The sequence below is a fragment of the Coregonus lavaretus genome (assembly GCF_964263955.1).
Source record: "Coregonus lavaretus genome assembly, chromosome: 3".
NCBI lineage: Eukaryota > Metazoa > Chordata > Actinopteri > Salmoniformes > Salmonidae > Coregonus > Coregonus lavaretus.
The window spans coordinates 6,446,793-6,467,119 of record NC_139990.1 but is presented as its reverse complement, the minus strand read 5'-3'; the positions used below and the strand labels follow the sequence as shown (position 1 = coordinate 6,467,119).

Genomic DNA, 20,327 nt, shown 5'->3' with positions numbered 1-20,327 from the left:
TCATACATGTCCAAATGTTTATTGGAAAGCTGTGAGTGCTATTATATGATACAATATCAGTACTTGTTGCATTTTACAACTTGTTTAAGTCCTATTATCAACTGAATTCTGCCAGTTTGTGGCTGTGTATTGACTGCATTGTTTTAATGAAATGTTGGCATATTGGCAGTTAACTTGTAAATACAATTAATGGAATTATTCCTCAAACTGTCTGGCTAACAAACATACAGTGCAGATACATTCTTCAAATTCATTATTTTACACAATATCTTATAACAGCATTGGCAAACCATGGTTTACCAACTCCCTGACCAAAATGGCTGACCTTTATCCCGTCATAAGGTTAATGTCCATTCTAATTCCTAATTCTATGGTTACAGCTACCTGAATGAAAAAACGAGCCTAATCAGCGACCGTTTAGCTTCGGTAGCTCACATAGCTAGTTCTTAATACGGTGTGATTATTTATTGTTAGCTAGCCAAATGTAGACATATCGATAGTTCCGGCCACTCCAACCCTGTTCCTGGAGAACTACACTCCTGTAGGGTTTCAACCCAACCAGTTGTAACTAACCTTATTCAATTTATCAACCAAATAATTATTAGAATCAGGTGCGTTAGATTAGGGTTGGAGCGAAAACCTGCTTAGTTTACTTTTGTGTGTTCGATGATGAACGCAACCCGGTCAATGGAAGACGATGAAACGCGCTACAATGGCCCGTGTGTTAGTGCTAATTCGCCACTGAACAACAGGTAGTGATGATCAAAGGAACGTTTGCAAAACTGGGGAAAGGCTCTCTAACCAATAAAGACTACGTTTGGATCTGTCTTTCAGACCAATCAAACCTCGGACTAGATTCCACCAATCAAGGTTTCTACGGGTTCAGTTAGTTGTGAAACTGACGCCATTCGGGATCTAGCAAAAATAGCCAGTCGTACGAGGCAGAATTTAGACAAGAGCCAACATGGCGGACTAAGTGCGGCAGTTTCTTGACCGCCTCGGTTCCTTTCAGCTGGCCACCAATAAGCGGCTCAGAGAGCGGGGAGGGAAATGGCGCCTATGTTCATCTTCCAAAACAATCGTCTATTGGACAAGAACAGCAATTGAAAATTCGCAAAGTCATAGCCCCACTTCCATAGCGACACAGTATGCTTTCACATAGACATTAACCATGTATAAAATCTGATTTTTACTCACTTTGTTTTACGGGTTTGCACAAGTGAAGTTCAGCTCAGCGTATTATTATTATTTTTCAGTAGCAACGGGAAACAAGATGGCTGCCACGTACTTCTGCTCGAACCGGAAACTGTGCTACGTTGGTGCGCTGACGTCAGGAACTTCAAATTCTGAGCCTGTGAAGTAAGATTTTTCAGAATCGAACTCAAACTACAAAATGTTTCACATAATTATCTTACAAACCCATGAACTCAAAGGGTGTGTGAATAATTTAGGAACCTGCTGGGTGCTATCCATAAATCTATGGCGCTGTTCCACCCCCTTTTCAGAAGTGATTCTCTGCATCAAACATGCAGCAGAATGTTTATCTGCCACAGAAAGAACAGGTAAAACGGATTACTCTACCACATATCACTTAAAGGATAAGTAGCCTAAATTTGAAAATGAAATACTCTGTATTCCCATTCAATCCTAATGTCCAGATTTTTCTAATCCTTGTATGGAAAACTACACTGAACAAAAATATAAAGCGCAACAATTTCAAAGCTTTTACTTAGTTACAGGTCATATAAGGAAATCAGTCAATTGAAATAAATTAATTCAACCTAAATCTATGGATTTCACATGACTGGGAATACAGATATGCATCTGTTGGTCACAGATACCTTAAAAAAAAAAGTAGGGGTGTGGATCAGAAAATCAGTCATTATCTGCCTCATGTAGCGCTACACATCTCCTTCACATAGAGTTGATCAGGCTGTTGATTCTGGCCTTGGAATGTTGTCCCACTCCTCTTCAATGGCTGTACGAAGTTGCTGGATATTTGCGGGAACTGGAACATGCAGTCGTACACGTCGATCCAGAGCATCCCAAACATGCTCATTGTGACATGTCTGGTGAGTATGTAGGCCATGGAAGAATCTGACATTTTCAGCTTCCAGGAATTGTGTACAGATCCTTGCGACATGGGGCTGTGCATTATCATGCTGAAACATGAGGTGATGGCAGCAGATGAATGGCACGACAATGGGCCTCAGGATCTCGTCACGGTATCTCTGTGCATTCAAATTGCCTTTGATAAAATGCAATTGTGTTCATTGTCCGTAGCTTATGCCTGCCCATACCATAACCACACAGCCACCATGGGGCACTCTATTCATAACGTTGACATCAGCAAACTGCTCGCCCACACAACGCCATACATGCTGTCTGCCATGTACAGTTGAAACCCGGTATTCATCCGTGAAGAGCACACTTCTCCAGTGTGCCAGTGGCCATCGAAGGTGAGCATTTGCCCACTGATGTCGGTTACGACGACGAACTGCAGTCCGGTCAAAACCCTTGTGAGGACAACGAACACGCAAATAAGCTTCCCTGAGACAGTTTGAGCAGAAATTCTTCGGTTGTGCAAACCCAGTTTCATTAGCTGTCCAGGTGGCTGGTCTCAGACGATCACGCAGGTGAAGAAGCCGGATGTGAAGGTCCTGGGCTGGCGTGGTTACACGTGGTCTGTGGGGCCGGTTGGACGTTCTGCCAAATTCTCTAAAACGATGTTGGAGGCAGTGTATGGTAGAGAAATTAACATTAAATTCTCCGGCAACAGCTCTGGTGGACATTCCAGCAGTCAGCATGCCAATTGCATGCTCCCTCAAAACTTGAGACATACAGTGGGGAGAACAAGTATTTGATACACTGCCGATTTTTCAGGTTTTCCTACTTACAAAGCATGTAGAGGTCTGTAATTTTTATCATAGGTACACTTCAACTGTGAGAGACGGAATCTAAAACAAAAATCACATTTGTATGATTTTTAAGTAATTAATTTGCATTTTATTGCATGACATAAGTATTTGATCACCTACCAACCAGTAACAATTCCGGCTCTCACAGACCTGTTCGTTTTTCTTTAAGAAGCCCTCCTGTTCTCCACTCATTACTTGTATTAACTGCACCTGTTTGAACTCGTTACCTGTATAAAAGACACGTCCACACACTCAATCAAACAGATTCCAACCTCTCCACAATGGCCAAGACCAGAGAGCTGTGTAAGGACATCAGGGATAAAAGTGTAGACCTGCACAAGGCTGGGATGGGCTACAGGACAATAGGCAAGCAGCTTGGTGAGAAGGCAACAACTGTTGGCGCAATTATTAGAAAATTGAAGAAGTTCAAGATGACGGTCAATCACCCTCGGTCTGGGGCTCCATGCAAGATCTCACCTCGTGGGGCATCAATGATCATGAGGAAGGTGAGGGATCAGCCCAGAACTACACGGCAGGACCTGGTCAATGACCTGAAGAGAGCTGGGACCACAGTCTCAAAGAAAACCATTAGTAACACACTACGCCGTCATGGATTAAAATCCTGCAGCGCACGCAAGGTCCCCCTGCTCAAGCCAGCGCATGTCCAGGCCCGTCTGAAGTTTGCCAATGACCATCTGGATGATCCAGAGGAGGAATGGGAGAAGGTCATGTGGTCTGATGAGACAAAGATAGCTTTTTGGTCTAAACTCCACTCGCCGTGTTTGGAGGAAGAAGAAGGATGAGTACAACCCCAAGAACACCATCCCAACCGTGAAGCATTCTTTGGGGATGCTTTTCTGCAAAGGGGACAGGACGACTGCACCTTATTGAGGGGAGGATGGATGGGGCCATGTATCGCGAGATCTTGGCCAACAACCTCCTTCCCTCAGTAAGAGCATTGAAGATGGGTCGTGGCTGGGTCTTCCAGCATGACAGCGACCCGAAACACAAAGCCAGGGCAACTAAGGAGTGGCTCCGTAAGAAGCATCTCAAGGTCCTGGAGTGGCCTAGCCAGTCTCCAGACCTGAACCCAATAGAACATCTTTGGAGGGAGCTGAAAGTCCGTATTGCCCAGCGACAGCCCCGAAACCTGAAGGATCTGGAGAAGGTCTGTATGGAGGAGTGGGCCAAAATCCCTGCTGCAGTGTGTGCAAACCTGGTCAAGACCTACAGGAAACGTATGATCTCTGTAATTGCAAACAAAAGTTTCTGTACCAAATATTAAGTTCTGCTTTTCGGATGTATCAAATACTTATGTCATGCAATAAAAAGCAAATAAATTACTTAAAAATCATACAATGTGATTTTCTGGATTTTTGTTTTAGATTCCGTCTCTCACAGTTGAAGTGTACCTATGATAAAAATTACAGACCTTTACATGCTTTGTAAGTAGGAAAACCTATAAAATCGGTAGTGTATCAAATACTTGTTCTCCCCACTGTATATGGCATTGTGTTGTGACAAAACTGTACATTTTAGAGTTACCTTTTATTGTCGCCAGCACAAGGAGCACCTGTGTAATGACCATGCTGTTTAATAAGCTTATTGATATGCCACACCTGTCAGGTGGATGGATTATCTTGGCAAAGGAGAAATGCTCACTAACAGGGATGTAAACAATTGGAGAGAAATACAAATTTTGTGCATATGGAACATTTATTTTTCTTTTATTTCGAATCAGAACTAATTTGTGGTCACAAATGTTTTATTGTCAGTTACAATGCTGTGTTTTTTTATTCTAAAGAAATTAGTTTTCAACAACATGTCTACACAGTTCAAAGCAAGTTTTCTGATTACTAATGTCAAACAATTGCTACAAAACCTTTTTTTTTTTTTAAACGTTATCTTAAAACTAGCCTTCAGCATGAACAATTACAAAGCAAATAGAAGTGAAGAAACATTTCAAAAGCAAAATACAACAGAAATACAATTGAGCTCAGATCAATACAAATATTTTTGCACATGGTGGTTCTACTGTAAAATCACTTTTTCCTTGCCACAAGTTCCAGGAGGGTGGAGGTGATTTTGTCTAGGCTGGTGGACTGAGGGCCGCCCGTCCTATACCCCCGCTCCCAGTGTGTTGGGGGTGCAGGATTGAAGGGATTGTAAAGATCCTCTGCAGGTGGGTAATCACGAGGGTACATCGGCCCCTGCCACCTCTCGTGGGGGTATGCCATTGGCTCCTCTGGACGATCATGAGATTGTGAGTACATGTCAACATGCCCAAAGACCTCTGAAAGAAGGAAGATAATGTAGTTGTGGAATTATTGTAATAAAGCCCCACAAACAGAAACAAATGACAGTAATGACCTTCTGCAATTTGGTTGCGAGATAAACATGCATATATAGTTTACCTTCATATTGGGCTCTCCTCTCCATTCTCTGGTCTATGTCTCTGTGTTTCCCTCTGTAAGGGTCCTGTAGGGTCTCTGGAGTGTAGCGTTCCTGTGAGCGTCTGGGAGGATGGCCTTCGTAATGTCTCTCCTCTTGCACCTCTCTGTAGTTTCTTTCATAGTTGTCTCTGGGACTTTCCAGGTGATCCTTGCTCATGTGATTGTAGTCTTTGGAAATTACTGTTGGACCTGGGCTTTTGTACTACAGTTGAAATGAGGAAAAGGACCATCTTACATAAACCAACTTTTTAAAAGTTTCAGAGAAGATGAAATGTTTGCATTCTCACATCAGCCTATATCCATTCATCATCAACTGACGTCCGTAAAGCAACTGCGCAACACATGCTGTGCAACACAATACCTACCGCAGGCACTACCGCTGTCTTCTCAGATTTTTTGGCTTGGAACTCTTTCAGAAGGTTACACAGCTTGTCCTTCAGGAAGTTGGCCTCTTCCACATTCTCAACCTGTATGTTATTCTAGAAAGAAAACAAGTACATTAAAGAACATGGTCAGTTAAATAATACAGTTTCTCTTCCCAAAAGTCGTCAATGTGCACTAGTCAACTAAAGGCTATGACAGTTGCCTTTGTGCAAAGGGTATTGCATTTTGATTGGTGTTACTCCTCTCTTATTAGGATCTTACCAGTTCATCCAAAACATTCCCAGTGTCTGGAGTTGCCTCTGCCATCGGTCTGGAGCCTGCTCCTCCCTGATAGCCACCCTAAACAATTAGAATAAGGTACTCAATATCACAATAAGACATTACAGACCATTAACAAACCTTAGCAATTGTCAGTTGCAGCAGGTAGCCTCGTGGTTAAGAGCGTTGGGCCAGTAACCGAAAGGTTGCTGGTTCGAATCCCGAGCAGACTACGCGAAAAGTCTGTTGATGTGCCCTTGAGCAAGGCGCTTAACCCTAATTGCACCTGTAAATCTGCTGAATGACAAAAAATTATAATGTCAGTTGTGCTTAGAATTAGTCTATGTACCTGTGGCTTGGCAAAAGGTTCAATCCTTCTTCTATTGTCATCAACTTGCCTGGAGGGAAGAAGATTTTGTAAGAATCATTATAGAACACCTTTAGCGTAATAGTAACCAAAACACCTTTCACCTGTGCATTTATTCACACTTACATTTTCTTCACCACGTCCCGCTCCTGTTCTGTGGCATCGGAGAACCTGCTCTTTCTCTTCCGTTTCCCGGGGCTCTTGTGGTCATCTGTGGCTCCTTCCAGGAAGCGCCGGAAAGGTTCGGGGATCTCTGTTCTCACTCTGCCGCCCTCTGCTGGCCTCTGAGGAGGCCCCCTCATGCCTGGTGGTCCCATCCCTCGCTCTGCCTCTGGATGATGCGGACCCCTCCCCTCCTGACGAATGGCCTTGACAAGGTCAAACAAATGCTCCCTGCTGCTTTGACCCCCTGTCTCCATTGGTTCCGCCATTTGATCTGTGAACCTCAAATCTTGGTCAGCAGCTCCTTGCCTATCTGGCCCCTTGAGGTAGCCACGGCCGTTTGGATCCCTGTCGAGAGATCGCCTATGAGGGTTGCCTTCTGGATAGCCTGGCCCACGCGGTTCCTCCTCTGGGTACGCCCTGCGTTGCACCTCCTCCTCCTCAAGATATCCGCTTCTACGGTGATCCTCTGAGTAAGCGTCTTCATGAACAGATGGTCCGTGGGCTGCCCTTCCATGGGCGTGTTCAAAGCAAAGAGGAGCTTTGTCAGGATAGGCTCGTTCGGAAGGCACTTCCTCCAGATATGCTCGTTCGGGAGGAACTTCCTCCAGATAGGCCGGACCATGAGGATAGCGCCTCCCATGTGGTGATTCATCTTCCCGAAAGGCCCGCTCCTTAGAAGCTTCAGCAGCATGAGCTGTTCTACGGAGAACCTCCTCAGAATAGAACTGCTTGAGAGGATCATTCTCCAGGTAGACGCTCCTGCGTGGAGGTTCTTCAGGGTATGCTTGGCGATGAGGGATTTCCTCTGGGTGGCCTGGCCTTGTATCACCCTCCTCCAAGAACTCTCGTCTACGCATGTCCTCCAAATAATCCTGACCATGGATTTGTTCTTCAAGGTAGTGGTCCCTTCTACGAAGCTCATCCTCCATAAACTCCCGTCTACGAAGGTCATCTTCATGATCACTTGCTCTACGAAGCCCGTCTTCCTCAAAACCACGCAGACTGAGGTCTCCTCCCCTCAAGTAGGCCTCTCGCGCTGCACCGGCCAATAAGTAAGGATCGTCTTCATGGAAGGGAGATCTATATAGATCATCTTCAGCATGGCCTTCTCTGTGGTGGTACTCCCCGCAAGGCAAATCCATCCTCCCTGGATGCAGGCGCCCTTCCCGCCTCATGTCTGATGGACGAGCAAGTGTTGGTTTTGGCTGATTCTGAGCCCCTCTTTCTTTCGGGGGTGCTGAAAAAGGGAAAATAACATTGTCAATGTTTTCTGTTTGTGATCCTGGACAAGTTGAGAATAAACACAGCTAGTTCAATGACTCATGGTTGGAAAATGTTTAGTGTAGATTTTTTTTGTATTTATTTCTGATTTGACTAGAAGACGTGTCAAAAAAAATTATCTGAAGTAAAAGATCTTACCTCTTGAAATGTTCAACTTGCCCACATTTCGTTTTTTCCTCAAAGGCTAAAATAAAAACCAAAGATTAGGATCACAAGATTTCAAATAGAACACTATTAACACTTGCAAATAAACTAAACAATTACTTGATTCTTTATCAGAGGCACATAGACATAGTATGTAGACCTACAGTGGCAGGTAGCCTAGTGGTTAAGATCGTTAGGCCAGTAACCGAAAGGAGTCCCGAAGCTGACTAAGTTTGAAAAATCTGTTGACGTGCACTTAACCCTAATTGCTCCTGTAAGTTGCTCTGGATAAGAGCGTCTGCTAAATAACAAATATAAATGTAAACTCTGTTGTCAATAAGCAGGTACCTTACCAGGGGAATCATATAGTCATCATGACTTACCTTTGGACTTCCTTGCCCATCCTGTCTTTCCACAATCTCCGCCTTGGCCCGTATAGCCTTCCCTGATTGAGCCAGGATACTGGTACTGTCCCATGTCACCAAGTCTTTCCTTTTCACCTCCTAGAAGAAGGAAAGTACATCAATCATCACTATATTTAAGCTCCTGACCATCATGATCCTTGCTTGGCTTTAATAAAAATGTCCAGCAAGAAAGAGGAGATCATGCATGAGACACATCCAGCTTCTGTCAAGGTTATGATGTCAAATTATTTTTGGGGGTTCTTACACGGATAAACCATTGACTACAACAGCCAGTAAATCACCTCCTTACCAGGTATTTCTGTCGATGTTTGCGACCAATTATATGATTGACCATGTTGGGTAAGGTTGCATCCAGATCGCACATTCTGCAGATGTATCTGGGGCCAGGCTGACCGTCACGGGAGACCGGATCCACCTCGTCCAGAACACTCAAACCTGACATGAAGAAATAAGACGTACTGGTCAGAAAGAGACACTTTAAACATAACTATCATTAGTCTCTTAACTATTTTTGATCCAGTTCTCTTCTACAAGTATGTGCTCTTTGGGCACCAACTTAAAGTTAGAATTTTGTGTTGAATTAGACATGGTTTTAAAATACAGTAGTTACCGATGATGGGCTCATCAAGCTTCAGGTATCGCAAGTAGTGTTTGATATCCGTGAAATGTGGTACCTCATGATCCCTGGTAGCTTGTCCTGTGAGACCCACAACATCAGTTAGAGATCAATGCCACAATCAATGATATGGTCTTTAGATGACAAATAGTGCTTGAACAACACAGACTACGGCTGTAAAAACGTACAAATCTTAGTTAGCACTGGAAAAGTCAATAATTCACATACAGTGGGGTCCTAAATTATTGGCACCCTTGATAAAGATGAGCAAAAATTACTATATTGTATGCAACAAAAAGGGAAATTATATTATTTTATACTAATACAATTGCTCAGAGAAAGATTTTGTTTAACAAGTAATAATTTTATCAAAAAGGTAGGGGTCAAAATTGACATTTCTGTTTTCAATACATCACCTTGCGAGGATAATGGCACTGAACCTTTTTCTAAAATGTTTTACGAGTTGGAGAACACATTGGGAGGGATCTTAGAACATTCCTCTATACAGAATCCTTCCAGGTCCTTCGTCTGCGCTTATGAACTGCCCTCTACAGTTCAACCAACTGCAATCAAGTGCTTGTTTTCACAAATGGTTAACATGCATGAATAACCTGGCTATCATCGTCCATGCGTGATATGTTACAGATATACACTGAGATGATGGATTGGTCTGCTGAGGGAATCAAACATTCCACTCAGAATGCGAGTCACTACCAAGAGATTATGGTACTTCTGCTGACTGGTGTTTTCAGGTGTTTCTTGCAGCGTTCCTTCACCCAAATCAGCCACAGAAATCACAATGACCTCACAGGGCGGAAATCCCACTTCTGACAACTGCAGCAAAACCAGAAGCAGCTGTGGGTCCAAGGGGAGTGAACTAACTGCAGCCCGATAGAATTGAGTCTCTTCAAAGAGATTGAAGCATGCTTACCAGGGACAGGATCGTGCAAATGTTTGTCTAATATCTCAGCAAAATTATTTATTTTTTTGGACACTGAGTTGTGAGAATAGCAGGCACAGCTCAACACATCCACTGTTAAGTCTTGAGTGTCTTACAGTCTGTGCAACGTAGAACTCTTGAAGTGTCCATTAGGACATTCGGATTGCAAGAAAATAGAGGGCAGTCGAGGAACAGTGATGCAAATCATCATAGCGGTGACCATGTGTACAGCTAAGCTCTCTTGCTGTTAATATTAGTTCATACGACATATGCATTTAGGTTTCTTCGCCTTTTTAACATTGTTCACAAATAAAGGAAAATACTGCTGCTCTAAAGGTCAGCTGAAACAGTTTAAGGCAACATTTGAGTGTGCATACCGATAGTTACAAGAACGAGCACAATGCAAAGAGTCCCATTTATTTATTTAGCAAGTGTGTGAGGGCTGTGGGACCACATGACTGCGGCCTCAGCCAAGGTGCTTTGCACTCGGAAACACATCACCCGAAGTGCACAGGGTGGGAGAATGGGACAACGCATAGAACTCGAGTAGCCACTTGCACTAAGCAAGGGACTTTGCTAATCACGTCTGGTTGAGGAAGGGCTGTGTGATTGCTGGCAGGTCAGTTGTGGGCCACATCTTTCACTGCATTCGCACTTAGGAGTTCCCCCTATAGAGACGCTTTTGAGGAAAGTGATTGAGGGGCTTTCCAATTCCATTGCCAGGTCCACCTTCTTAAAGCATAGACAACACACACAACAATGTCCTTTTGGATGTTTATTTTCCTCTGTTCAGCTAGCATCTTCCAGTACATGGAGAATAGGAGAACCACATACTTACTTAGACTCAAATCACAGTTCACAGATATGGATCCAATTGATTGGTGTGACATTTATTCCACACACAGACATTTATTTTAGTCTTAATGGTTTCAGGTGGTGGACTACAGACATACTATGGTTTAATGCCCTGTTGAAATCCACCGGTGAGCATTGACTTAATCCATTGTTATTTCAGAAAGAGTTGGTTTGGCAAAACAGCTATTTTTTTGCAGTAACAAATAATCAGATTCTGTTTCTCTCGTACCAATGAGTGGACGTCACACGAAACGGGAAGAGCACATTTTTTGCAGATATGTGCACAGAAACTGCTACCATGTGAGGCTATAGTACTGAACTTCATATTCCCCTCTCCAATGATCTATTCAAAACTGTTTATCGCTGATTGAAGGTAGAGTCAGCAATGCACAAAGTAAACAGCAATATAGGACCGATTTCCCCAACAACTAAAAGCATGGTTAGTGCTATCCGGGATCCTTGGAACATCCCTACCCTAAACCCTAGAGCTGGGATGATAAACCGAAGATGATCGACATCGACCATACCGATCACTTATCGCAAGCATTTTGCTGACATCGTTCATTACGATAAGATACTAGAGAAATGTGAAGTTTGAAATGAAAGTTTACTAATATGGGTGATTGTTAATGGGACAATTGATTGCTACAGCCATCAAACTAGTAGTAGTACTTTAAAGGATAATAAATAAATAAACTGGTGCACGTTATTAACTTGTTCTATTTATCGTTGTCACATCAATTCAGGCATTATTTTACAATATGGATTTTTGTCCATATCGCCTAGCTCTACTAAACCTTTCCCTAATCCTTTTACATTTCAACGGGGTGATGTCAGAGTTGGGATGTCCCAAGGACATGGTTTAGACATTTCCCTAAGAGCACGAGACTAAACTTCTCTGCTGTTGAATGACACGAATGTAAAATGTCAGTTGTGCTTAGAATTAGTCTATGTACCTGTGGTCCTGCAACTATCACATTGTGGCTATTGAAGTGCACATGAGCAGATACTCAGTGATACTCTGTGCATGGTCTTGTATCACACTCATCTGATCTGAGGTGCTGCATGGTGCTCCTCGTGGCAGCTTCATATCGCAGCATCTCAGTTTAATAGAATTTTACTCAACAAAAACGACGTTGTACCAACCCTTCCGTACAACCTCTCTGCAAAGTGCACTAACACTATTGGCACAGAGGGTAGTGCTTGCCTTGTGAGCCTGGTTTGAAACTCTGAACTTCCTTTATCCCTGCCAGAAGGAAGGGGCAGCAACAAGCCACTTACCGAGGTCCAAGCTCATCGTCGACAATCAGTGAGTGAAGGGAAGATGAAATTACTTACCAGTAGCAACCAGGGTGTCCTCTTTCTGTCAGGAATGAAGGGAGACGCAACCGAGAAAAACAGGTTCAGTTAAGTCAATCAGCAATGGATCATTGGGTAACTGGTTGGTGTAACCAGCAACCTTGCTATCATAACTACAGATAAAGATGGGGTTAGGATCCATGACGGAATCACATACATATAATGGGAAGCCACACCTAAAGCTCGAGGTGCACTGATGGGCCATTTGGGAGTGAGACTATACATTATTCCAATCTCGACTCCGACCTGTAGCTTACCTGCCCCTTTTCATTTAGTACCTATACTTCCGTTGTTTGGGTTTGAGACAAACTTAGCAACTGGGTGTCTTCATTTGATTTGAAAGCTTTAAAAAAATATTGAGTACATTATTGGAATTTGTGTTTTGTCCGTTGCTCTTTGTCCATCCTCTTATGTTCACTAGCGCATTGTAATGCTAAATGGTGGTTTGAAAACGATGAAATATCTCCAAGTGGCATACAGCGACTGTGCAAGCGGAATGTGGTTGCTTCGAACTATAATTTCTAGTGTCAGAAAAATGCCAGTGGAAGACACTCGGCATACTTCAGAGGTGAATAAGATCCATGATACTGTGGTGACAAAGTCCTGTAAGTAAGTTAAGAAGGGTGAATCCTTTCCCTAAGAAATTTTCTTCACTTGAATGAGGTTACCAAGGGAAGACAAGATATTTCTCTATCATAATATTTCGCTCGACAACGGTTCAATGCAGATGGCTCCGGATAGGGCTTCGGACATAATTTGTACGCTAAACCAGGGCATGCAGATCCGGTGTAAATGAAAAATAATGAACACTATTCCAATTGAGACTAGTGAACAGCTTTGTACAGAGTTTACATTTGTCTCACTTAACAGGAGCCGACAGTGTTTCTTATAAAAACATCTTGAAATACTTAAGGACATTTTTGTTTTCAATATTAATCACGAACAGACCCAAGCAGGAAGACAAGACATAGGTGTCCCTTCTGGAGATGAACTGCTTTTGAGTGCAAAAAGGTCAGTCTTTGGAGCAGCAGTGAAGTTGAAGAGGATTAAGTTGTTCCATAAGAACGGAACATGGGGATTGAAGAACCAAACCTAGTATGATGGCAAAGGTAGTCTCAACTTTGCATGGGAAAAGTAAACGGATTCATTTGAACCTATAAAGACAAGCCTAGACATGGTCCTCTGTAGCTCAGTTGGTAGAGCCTGGCGCTTGCAACGCCAGGATAGTGGGTTCGTAAAAATGTATGCAAGCATGACTGTAAGTTGCTTGCGTCTGCCAAATGGCATATTATATTACAATCTTAGACAATTTTTCCTTCTTCCAACTCTCTCTACATTCCAATATTCCCACAAGTTGTCATGACGATTCAAACCCAGTGATATCCATCAGCATTTTACAGCACCTAGACAGGGGACATCTCCGAGCGTCATGAATACGGCACAGAGTAAAAATGAAGGAATCGGTAAGTTCCAAAGTCAACACCTTTCCACAAAGAATATGACCACCATTTTGTCTCTCGTGGTTTCTGTTCAACCATGACGCAACATGAAAAAGTATATTGTTGGCCCACTCCCATCTTAAGGTTGTTACTGGGAGCAAGAGGAATCAAGAGATAACAGAATTAAACTGAAATACAGTTCCAGTGTGCACAGATTTGTTACACATCCAGAGGTTTTGGATTCTTCATGGTGATTTGTTCGTTGATTCTTGTTGGCGTTATGCCATGTTCATCAACAATATTTACTAAAATAATATTTTTATGGAAAATACTGTACCATATATCGGGAGCACCAGAAGGTGCTGGTGGTAAACCAAAGGTGAAAGCAAAGCTGAACGTGATGTTTATTTAAGTCCATACCTTGCTGGTTATTTTGTACAAGTAGTATGAAGCCATCTGGAAAGAGGAAAAATACCATACGAGAGCACAAGTGAACAATAGTGGCTTTCTGGAAGCTCTTGAAAAATCCAAAACACAGTAGCTTGGTTCTGGAAAGAAGAGGTTAATAAGAGGACGTCTATGTGCAATTCCGTGGTAAAGGAATTATGCTGAGACTCAGATCTTTCACTGAAAAATTTATACCAAACAAAAACCATTGATTTCAAAGTTTAACTAACTATAGAACTCTATGCATGCACAAGGACCACTTAACAATTTCCACTGAACATTTTACAAAAACACATTTACAGGAATAACTGTGCAGATACATTTGTTAACGGAATAAAACTGAGGGATCAAGTTGTTCCGCGTTATTTGTAATTTATTTTGTACATAATGTTTCTGCCATCGTCTCTTATAACCAAAAAGAGCTTCTGAATATCAGGACAGCGATTACTCAATCCGTATTGGACAAATAATTTTTCTTCAACGAGGCGGCCGCGAAGGATATCCTACAGACACCCGACAAGGCCCAAATCCCTGTCATTCGCATGAGGAAGAGACAGAGATATCGTGGACGTAGGTCGGGGTGTCTTGTAAGGATCCGACGGCGAGCGAGTAAACTGCCGCTCCCATCAATCCTATTAGCCAATCTTCAATCATTGGAAAATAAATTGGATGACCTAAGATTACGGTTATCCTACCAACGGGACAGTAAAAACTGTAATATCTTATGTTTCACCGAGTCGTAGCTGAACGACGACATGGATAACATACAGCTAGCGGGCTATACGCTACATCGGCAGGATAGACCGACTGACTCCGGTAAGACAAGGGGTGGCGGTCTGTGTATATTTGTAAACAACAGCTGGTGCACAAAATCAAATACTAAGGAAGTCTCAAGGTTTTGCTCGCCTGAGGTAGAGTATCTTATGATAAGCTGTAGACCACACTATTTACCAAGAGAGTTTTCATCTATATTTTTCATAGCTGTCTATTTACCACCACAAACCAATGCTGGCATTAAGATTGCACTGAATGAGTTGTACAAGGCCATAAATCAACAGGAAAACGCTCATCCAGATGCAGCGCTCCTAGTGGCCGGGGACTTTAATGCAGGGAAACTTAAATCCGTTCTACCTAATTTCTACCAGCATGTTAAATGTGCAACCAGAGGGAAAAAAACTCTAGACCACCTTTACTCCACACACAGAGACGCATACAAAGCTCTCCCTCGCCCTCCATTTGGCAAATCTGACCATAACTCTATCCTCCTGATTCCTGCTTATAAGCAAAAACTAAAGCAGGAAGCACCAGTGACTCGGTTAATAAAAAAGTGGTCAGATGACGCAGATGCTAAACTACAGGACTGTTTTGCTAGCACAGACTGGAACATGTTCCGGGATTCTTCAGATAGCATTGAGGAGTACACCACATCAGTCACTGGCTTCATCAATAAGTGCATCAATGATGTCGTCCCCACAGTGACGTACGTACATACCCCAACCAGAAGCCATGGATTACAGGAAACATCCGCACTGAGCTAAAGTGTAGAGCTGCCGCTTTCAAGGAGCGGGACTCTAACCCGGACGCTTATAAGAAATCCCGCTATGCCCTCCGACGAACCATCAAACAGGCAAAGAGTCAATACAGGACTAAGTTTGAATCGTACTACACCGGCTCTGACGCTCTTCGGATGTGGCAGGGCTTGAAAAATATTACAGACTACAAAGGGAAGCACAGCCGCAAGCTTCCCAGTGACACAAGCCTACCAGACGAGCTAAACCACTTCTATGCTCGTTCGAGGCAAGCAACACTGAAGCATGCATGAGAGCACCAGCTGTTCCGGATGACTATGTGATCACGCTCTCCGTAGCCGATGTGAGTAAGACTTTTAAGCAGGTCAACATTCACAAGGCCGCAGGGCCAGATGGATTACCAGGACGTGTACTCCGAGCATGTGCTGACCAACTGGCAAGTGTCTTCACTGACATTTTCAACATGTCCCTGACTGAGTCTGTAATAACATGTTTCAAGCAGACCACCATAGTCCCCGTGCCCAAGGACACTAAGATAACCTGCCTAAATGACTACTGACCCGTAGCACTGACGTCTGTAGCCATGAAGTGCTTTGAAAGGCTGGTCATGGCTCACATCAACACCATTATCCCAGAAACCCTAGACCCACTCCAATTTCCATACCGCTCCAACAGATCCACAGATGATGCAATCTCTATTGCACTCCACACTGCCCCTTTCCCACCTGGACAAGAGGAACACCTACGTGAGAATGCTATTCATTGACTACAGCTCAGCATTCAACACCATAGTGCCCTCAAAGCTCATCACTAAGCTAAGGATCCTGGGACTAAACACCTCCCTCTGCAACTGGATCCTGGACTTCCTGACGGGCCGCCCCCAGGTGGTAAGGGTAGGTAACAACACATCTGCCACACTGATTCTCAACACAGGGGCTCCTCAGGGGTGCGTGCTCAGTCCCCTCCTGTACTCCCTGTTCACCTATGACTGCATGGCCAGGCACGACTCCAACACCATCATTAAGTTTGCCGACGACACAACAGTGGTAGGCCTGATCACCGACAACGATGAGACAGCCTATAGGGAGGAGGTCAGAGACCTGGCCGTGTGGTGCCAGGATAACAACCTATCCCTCAACGTGACCAAGACAAAGGAGATGATTGTGGACTACAGGAAAAAAAATAGGACTGAGCACGCCCCCATCGTACAATGGGGCTGTAGTGGAGCACGCCCCCATCGACGGGGCTGTAGTGGAACAGGTTGAGAGCTTCAAGTTCCTTGGTGTCCACATCACCAACGAACTATCATGGTCCAAACACACCAAGACAGTCGTGAAGAGGGCACGACAAAGCCTATTCCCCCTCAGGAGACTGAAAAGATTCGGCATGGGTCCTCAGATCCTCAAAAAAATTCTACAGCTGCACCATCGAGAGCATCCTGACTGGTTGCATCACCGCCTGGTATGGCAACTGCTTGGCCTCCGACCGCAAGGCACTACAGAGGGTAGTGCGTACGGTCCAGTACATCACTGGGGCCAAGCTTCCTGCCATCCAGGACCTCTATACCAGGCGGTGTCAGAGGAAGGCCCTAAAAATTGTCAAAGATTCCAGCCACCCTAGTCATAGACTGTTCTCTCTGCTACCGCACTGCAAGCGGTACCGGAGTGCCAAGTCTAGGTCCAAAATACTTCTTAACAGCTTCTACCCCCAAGCCATAAGACTCCTGAACAACTAATCATGGCTACCCGGACTATTTGCACTGCCCCCCCACCCCATCTTTTTACGCTGCTGCTACTCTGTTAATTATCTATGCATAGTCACTTTAACTCTACCCACATGTACATATTACTTCAACTACCTCAACTAGCCGGTGCCCCCGCACATTGACTCTGCACCGGTACCCCCGTGTATATACAGTGGGGAAAAAAAGTATTTAGTCAGCCACCAATTGTGCAAGTTCTCCCACTTAAAAAGATGAGAGAGGCCTGTAATTTTCATCATAGGTACACGTCAACTATGACAGACAAAATGAGAAAAAAATATCCAGAAAATCACATTGTAGGATTTTTAATGAATTTATTTGCAAATTATGGTGGAAAATAAGTATTTGGTCAATAACAAACGTTTCTCAATACTTTGTTATATACCCTTTGTTGGCAATGACACAGGTCAAACGTTTTCTGTAAGTCTTCAAGGTTTTCACACACTGTTGCTGCTATTTTGGCCCATTCCTCCATGCAGATCTCCTCTAGAGCAGTGATGTTTTGGGGCTGTCGCTGGGCAACACAGACTTTCAACTCCCTCCAAAGATTTTCAATGGGGTTGAGATCAGGAGACTGGCTAGGCCACTCCAGGACCTTGAAATGCTTCTTACGAAGCCACTCCTTCGTTGCCCGGGCGGTGTGTTTGGGATCATTGTCATGCTGAAAGACCCAGCCACGTTTCATCTTCAATGCCCTTGCTGATGGAAGGAGGTTTTCACTCAAAATCTCACGATACATGGCCCCATTCATTCTTTCCTTTACACGGATCAGTCGTCCTGGTCCCTTTGTAGAAAAACAGCCCCAAAGCATGATGTTTCCACCCCCATGCTTCACAGTAGGTATGGTGTTCTTTGGATGCAACTCAGCATTCTTTGTCTTCCAAACACGACGAGTTGAGTTTTTACCAAAAAGTTAAATTTTGGTTTCATCTGACATTCTCCCAATCCTCTTCTGGATCATCCAAATGCACTCTAGCAAACTTCAGACAGGCCTGGACATGTACTGGCTTAAGCAGGGGGACACGTCTTGCACTGCAGGATTTGAGTTCCTGGCGGCGTAGTGTGTTACTGATGGTAGGCTTGGTTACTTTGGTCCCAGCTCTCTGCAGGTCATTCACTAGGTCCCCCTGTGTGGTTCTGGGATTTTTGTTCACCATTCTTGTGATCATTTTGACCCCACGGGGTGAGATCTTGCGTGGAGCCCCAGATCAAGGGAGATTATCAGTGGTCTTGTATGTCTTCCATCTCCTAATAATTGCTCCCACAGTTGATTTCTTCAAACAAAGCTGCTTACCTATTGCAGATTCAGTCTTCCCAGCCTGGTGCAGGTCTACAATTTTGTTTCTGGTGTCCTTTGACAGCTCTTTGGTCTTGGCCATAGTGGAGTTTGGAGTGTGACTGTTTGAGGTTGTGGACAGTTGTCTTTTATACTGATAACAAGTTCAAACAGGTGCCATTAATACAGGTAACGAGTGGAGGACAGAGGAGCCTCTTAAAGAAGAATTTACAGGTCTATGAGAGCCAGAAATCTTGCCTGTTTGTAGATGACCAAATACTTATTTTCCACCATAATTTGCAAATAAATTCATTAAAAATCCTTCAATGTGATTTTCTGGATTTTTTTTTCTCATTTTGTCTGTCATAGCTGACGTGTACCTATGATGAAAATTACAGGCCTCTCTCATCTTTTTAAGTGGGAGAACTTGCACAATTGGTGGCTGACTAAATACTTTTTTTCCCCACTGTATAGCCTCCCTACTGTTATTTTATTTTACTTCTGCTCTTTTTTTCTCAACACTTTTTTGTTGTTTTATTTTACTTTTTTTATTAAAAATAAATGCACTGTTGGTTAAGGACTGTAAGTAAGAATTTCGCTGTTGTATTCGGCGCATGTGGCCAATAAAATTAGATTAGATTTTATTTGAGATTTTACTGTAATTTTATTTTAGCCCAGTAATTTGTTTTACTTTTTTATTTTCACCTTTTATTTAACTAGGTACTGTGTAAATTGTTCAAAGTAGTCATTGTACATAGAGTTGTATGGTTTGTTAAACTTTGAAATCCATGGTTTTTGTTTGGCATACATTTTTTAAGTGAGAAAAAAAAGTAATTCCATCACCATGGAATTGCCCTATTCAGCACATCCTCCTGATTGTAGTTGATAACCATTTTTAAACGTATCATTGTGATTTATTTTGTGAACAGCAATTTTACTCGTCATGTGTACTGACCTTATTACTCTAGTAGCTATAAGATAGTAACATATCGTTGTGAATTGTGAGTAGTTAAAATATTTGACTGCAACTTTGCTTCTTACCCTGATGTGTTGTATTGTAGTCAGGTGAATCTTATACAGGGTATCACCCCTTATGGATTTGGTGCAGACCTGAAAAATAGAAGATTCTTCATGATGTGGTGGTGAGAGAGATGGCTAGCCTAGTAACGTCGTTAGCTTGTTTGTAGCTTCTTGTGCCTAGGCTACTCTCAACGTTACTTACAGCACAGTCAATGAAGTCCACGGCATTAGGATCCTCGTACATCGTTTCGAGACCCTCCATTGTTGCCCTGGAAATTCGAAATGTAGCTATTTACCTAGCTAGCTGAACCGAGCTGAAGAGCCTATGTGGCTAGTAAACCAGCGTTAGCTGATGGATGACTAAACAGCTAATGCTAACTTAGCGAAAACAAGCTTAAAAGATAACCGTATTTCCCACAGTGGAATTAAAAAGGACTGTCTTTTTAGATTGGCGGATTTGATCCACAGTCTTTCCCAATTTTGTGAGTTTTTGCAAACTATGATAGTTATTTTTCAATAAAAGCGAAAGCTGGCTTGCTGCTTTCAAAAACCTACTTCCTGTTTTAACTGGTTGACCAACATACTTACTTCCTCCCCATGTTGCTGGTCCAAATGCTATACCACCACCTGCTGGACTGATGCTCATATTGCTTTACAATGTGACATTGAAAGTACTGTATTTTTAGAGG

General features: G+C 43.2%; 2 protein-coding genes across 8 annotated transcripts in view; both read right to left on the bottom strand.

The window, feature by feature from the left end:
* LOC311119299 (nuclear transcription factor Y subunit gamma-like) overlaps window positions 1-1,273 on the bottom strand; it is a 50,640-nt gene extending 49,367 nt beyond the window's left edge. For 5 of the 6 annotated variants that reach the window (XM_084157726.1, XM_084157730.1, XM_084157731.1 and 2 more), the window contains exon 1: window positions 1,198-1,273. In XM_084157726.1, coding sequence (XP_084013852.1) covers window position 1,198 — 1 coding nt within the window. In that variant the 5' untranslated portion in view covers window positions 1,199-1,273. The remainder of the gene's footprint in view (window positions 1-1,197) is intronic. The other variant, XM_084157733.1, reaches the window with a different exon arrangement.
* A 3,346-nt stretch (window positions 1,274-4,619) lies between these two features.
* On the bottom strand, window positions 4,620-20,224 carry LOC311126091 (uncharacterized protein). 2 transcript variants are annotated; one of them, XM_084158475.1, is made up of 13 exons: window positions 19,841-20,207; window positions 19,660-19,728; window positions 12,145-12,169; window positions 9,006-9,092; window positions 8,685-8,830; window positions 8,354-8,473; window positions 7,965-8,010; window positions 6,507-7,782; window positions 6,363-6,411; window positions 6,017-6,094; window positions 5,737-5,850; window positions 5,333-5,573; window positions 4,620-5,211 (listed from the first exon to the last, which is right to left on the bottom strand). In XM_084158475.1, the coding sequence occupies exons 1-13, from the start codon at window positions 19,898-19,900 to the stop codon at window positions 4,961-4,963; spliced, it is 2,562 nt and encodes an 853-aa protein (XP_084014601.1). In that variant the 5' UTR covers window positions 19,901-20,207; the 3' UTR covers window positions 4,620-4,960. The 2 variants fall into 2 exon arrangements, with proteins under 2 accessions (XP_084014601.1, XP_084014602.1); XM_084158476.1 differs by lacking the exon at window positions 12,145-12,169 and having other exon boundaries at window positions 19,841-20,224.
* Window positions 20,225-20,327: the final 103 nt, after the last annotated feature.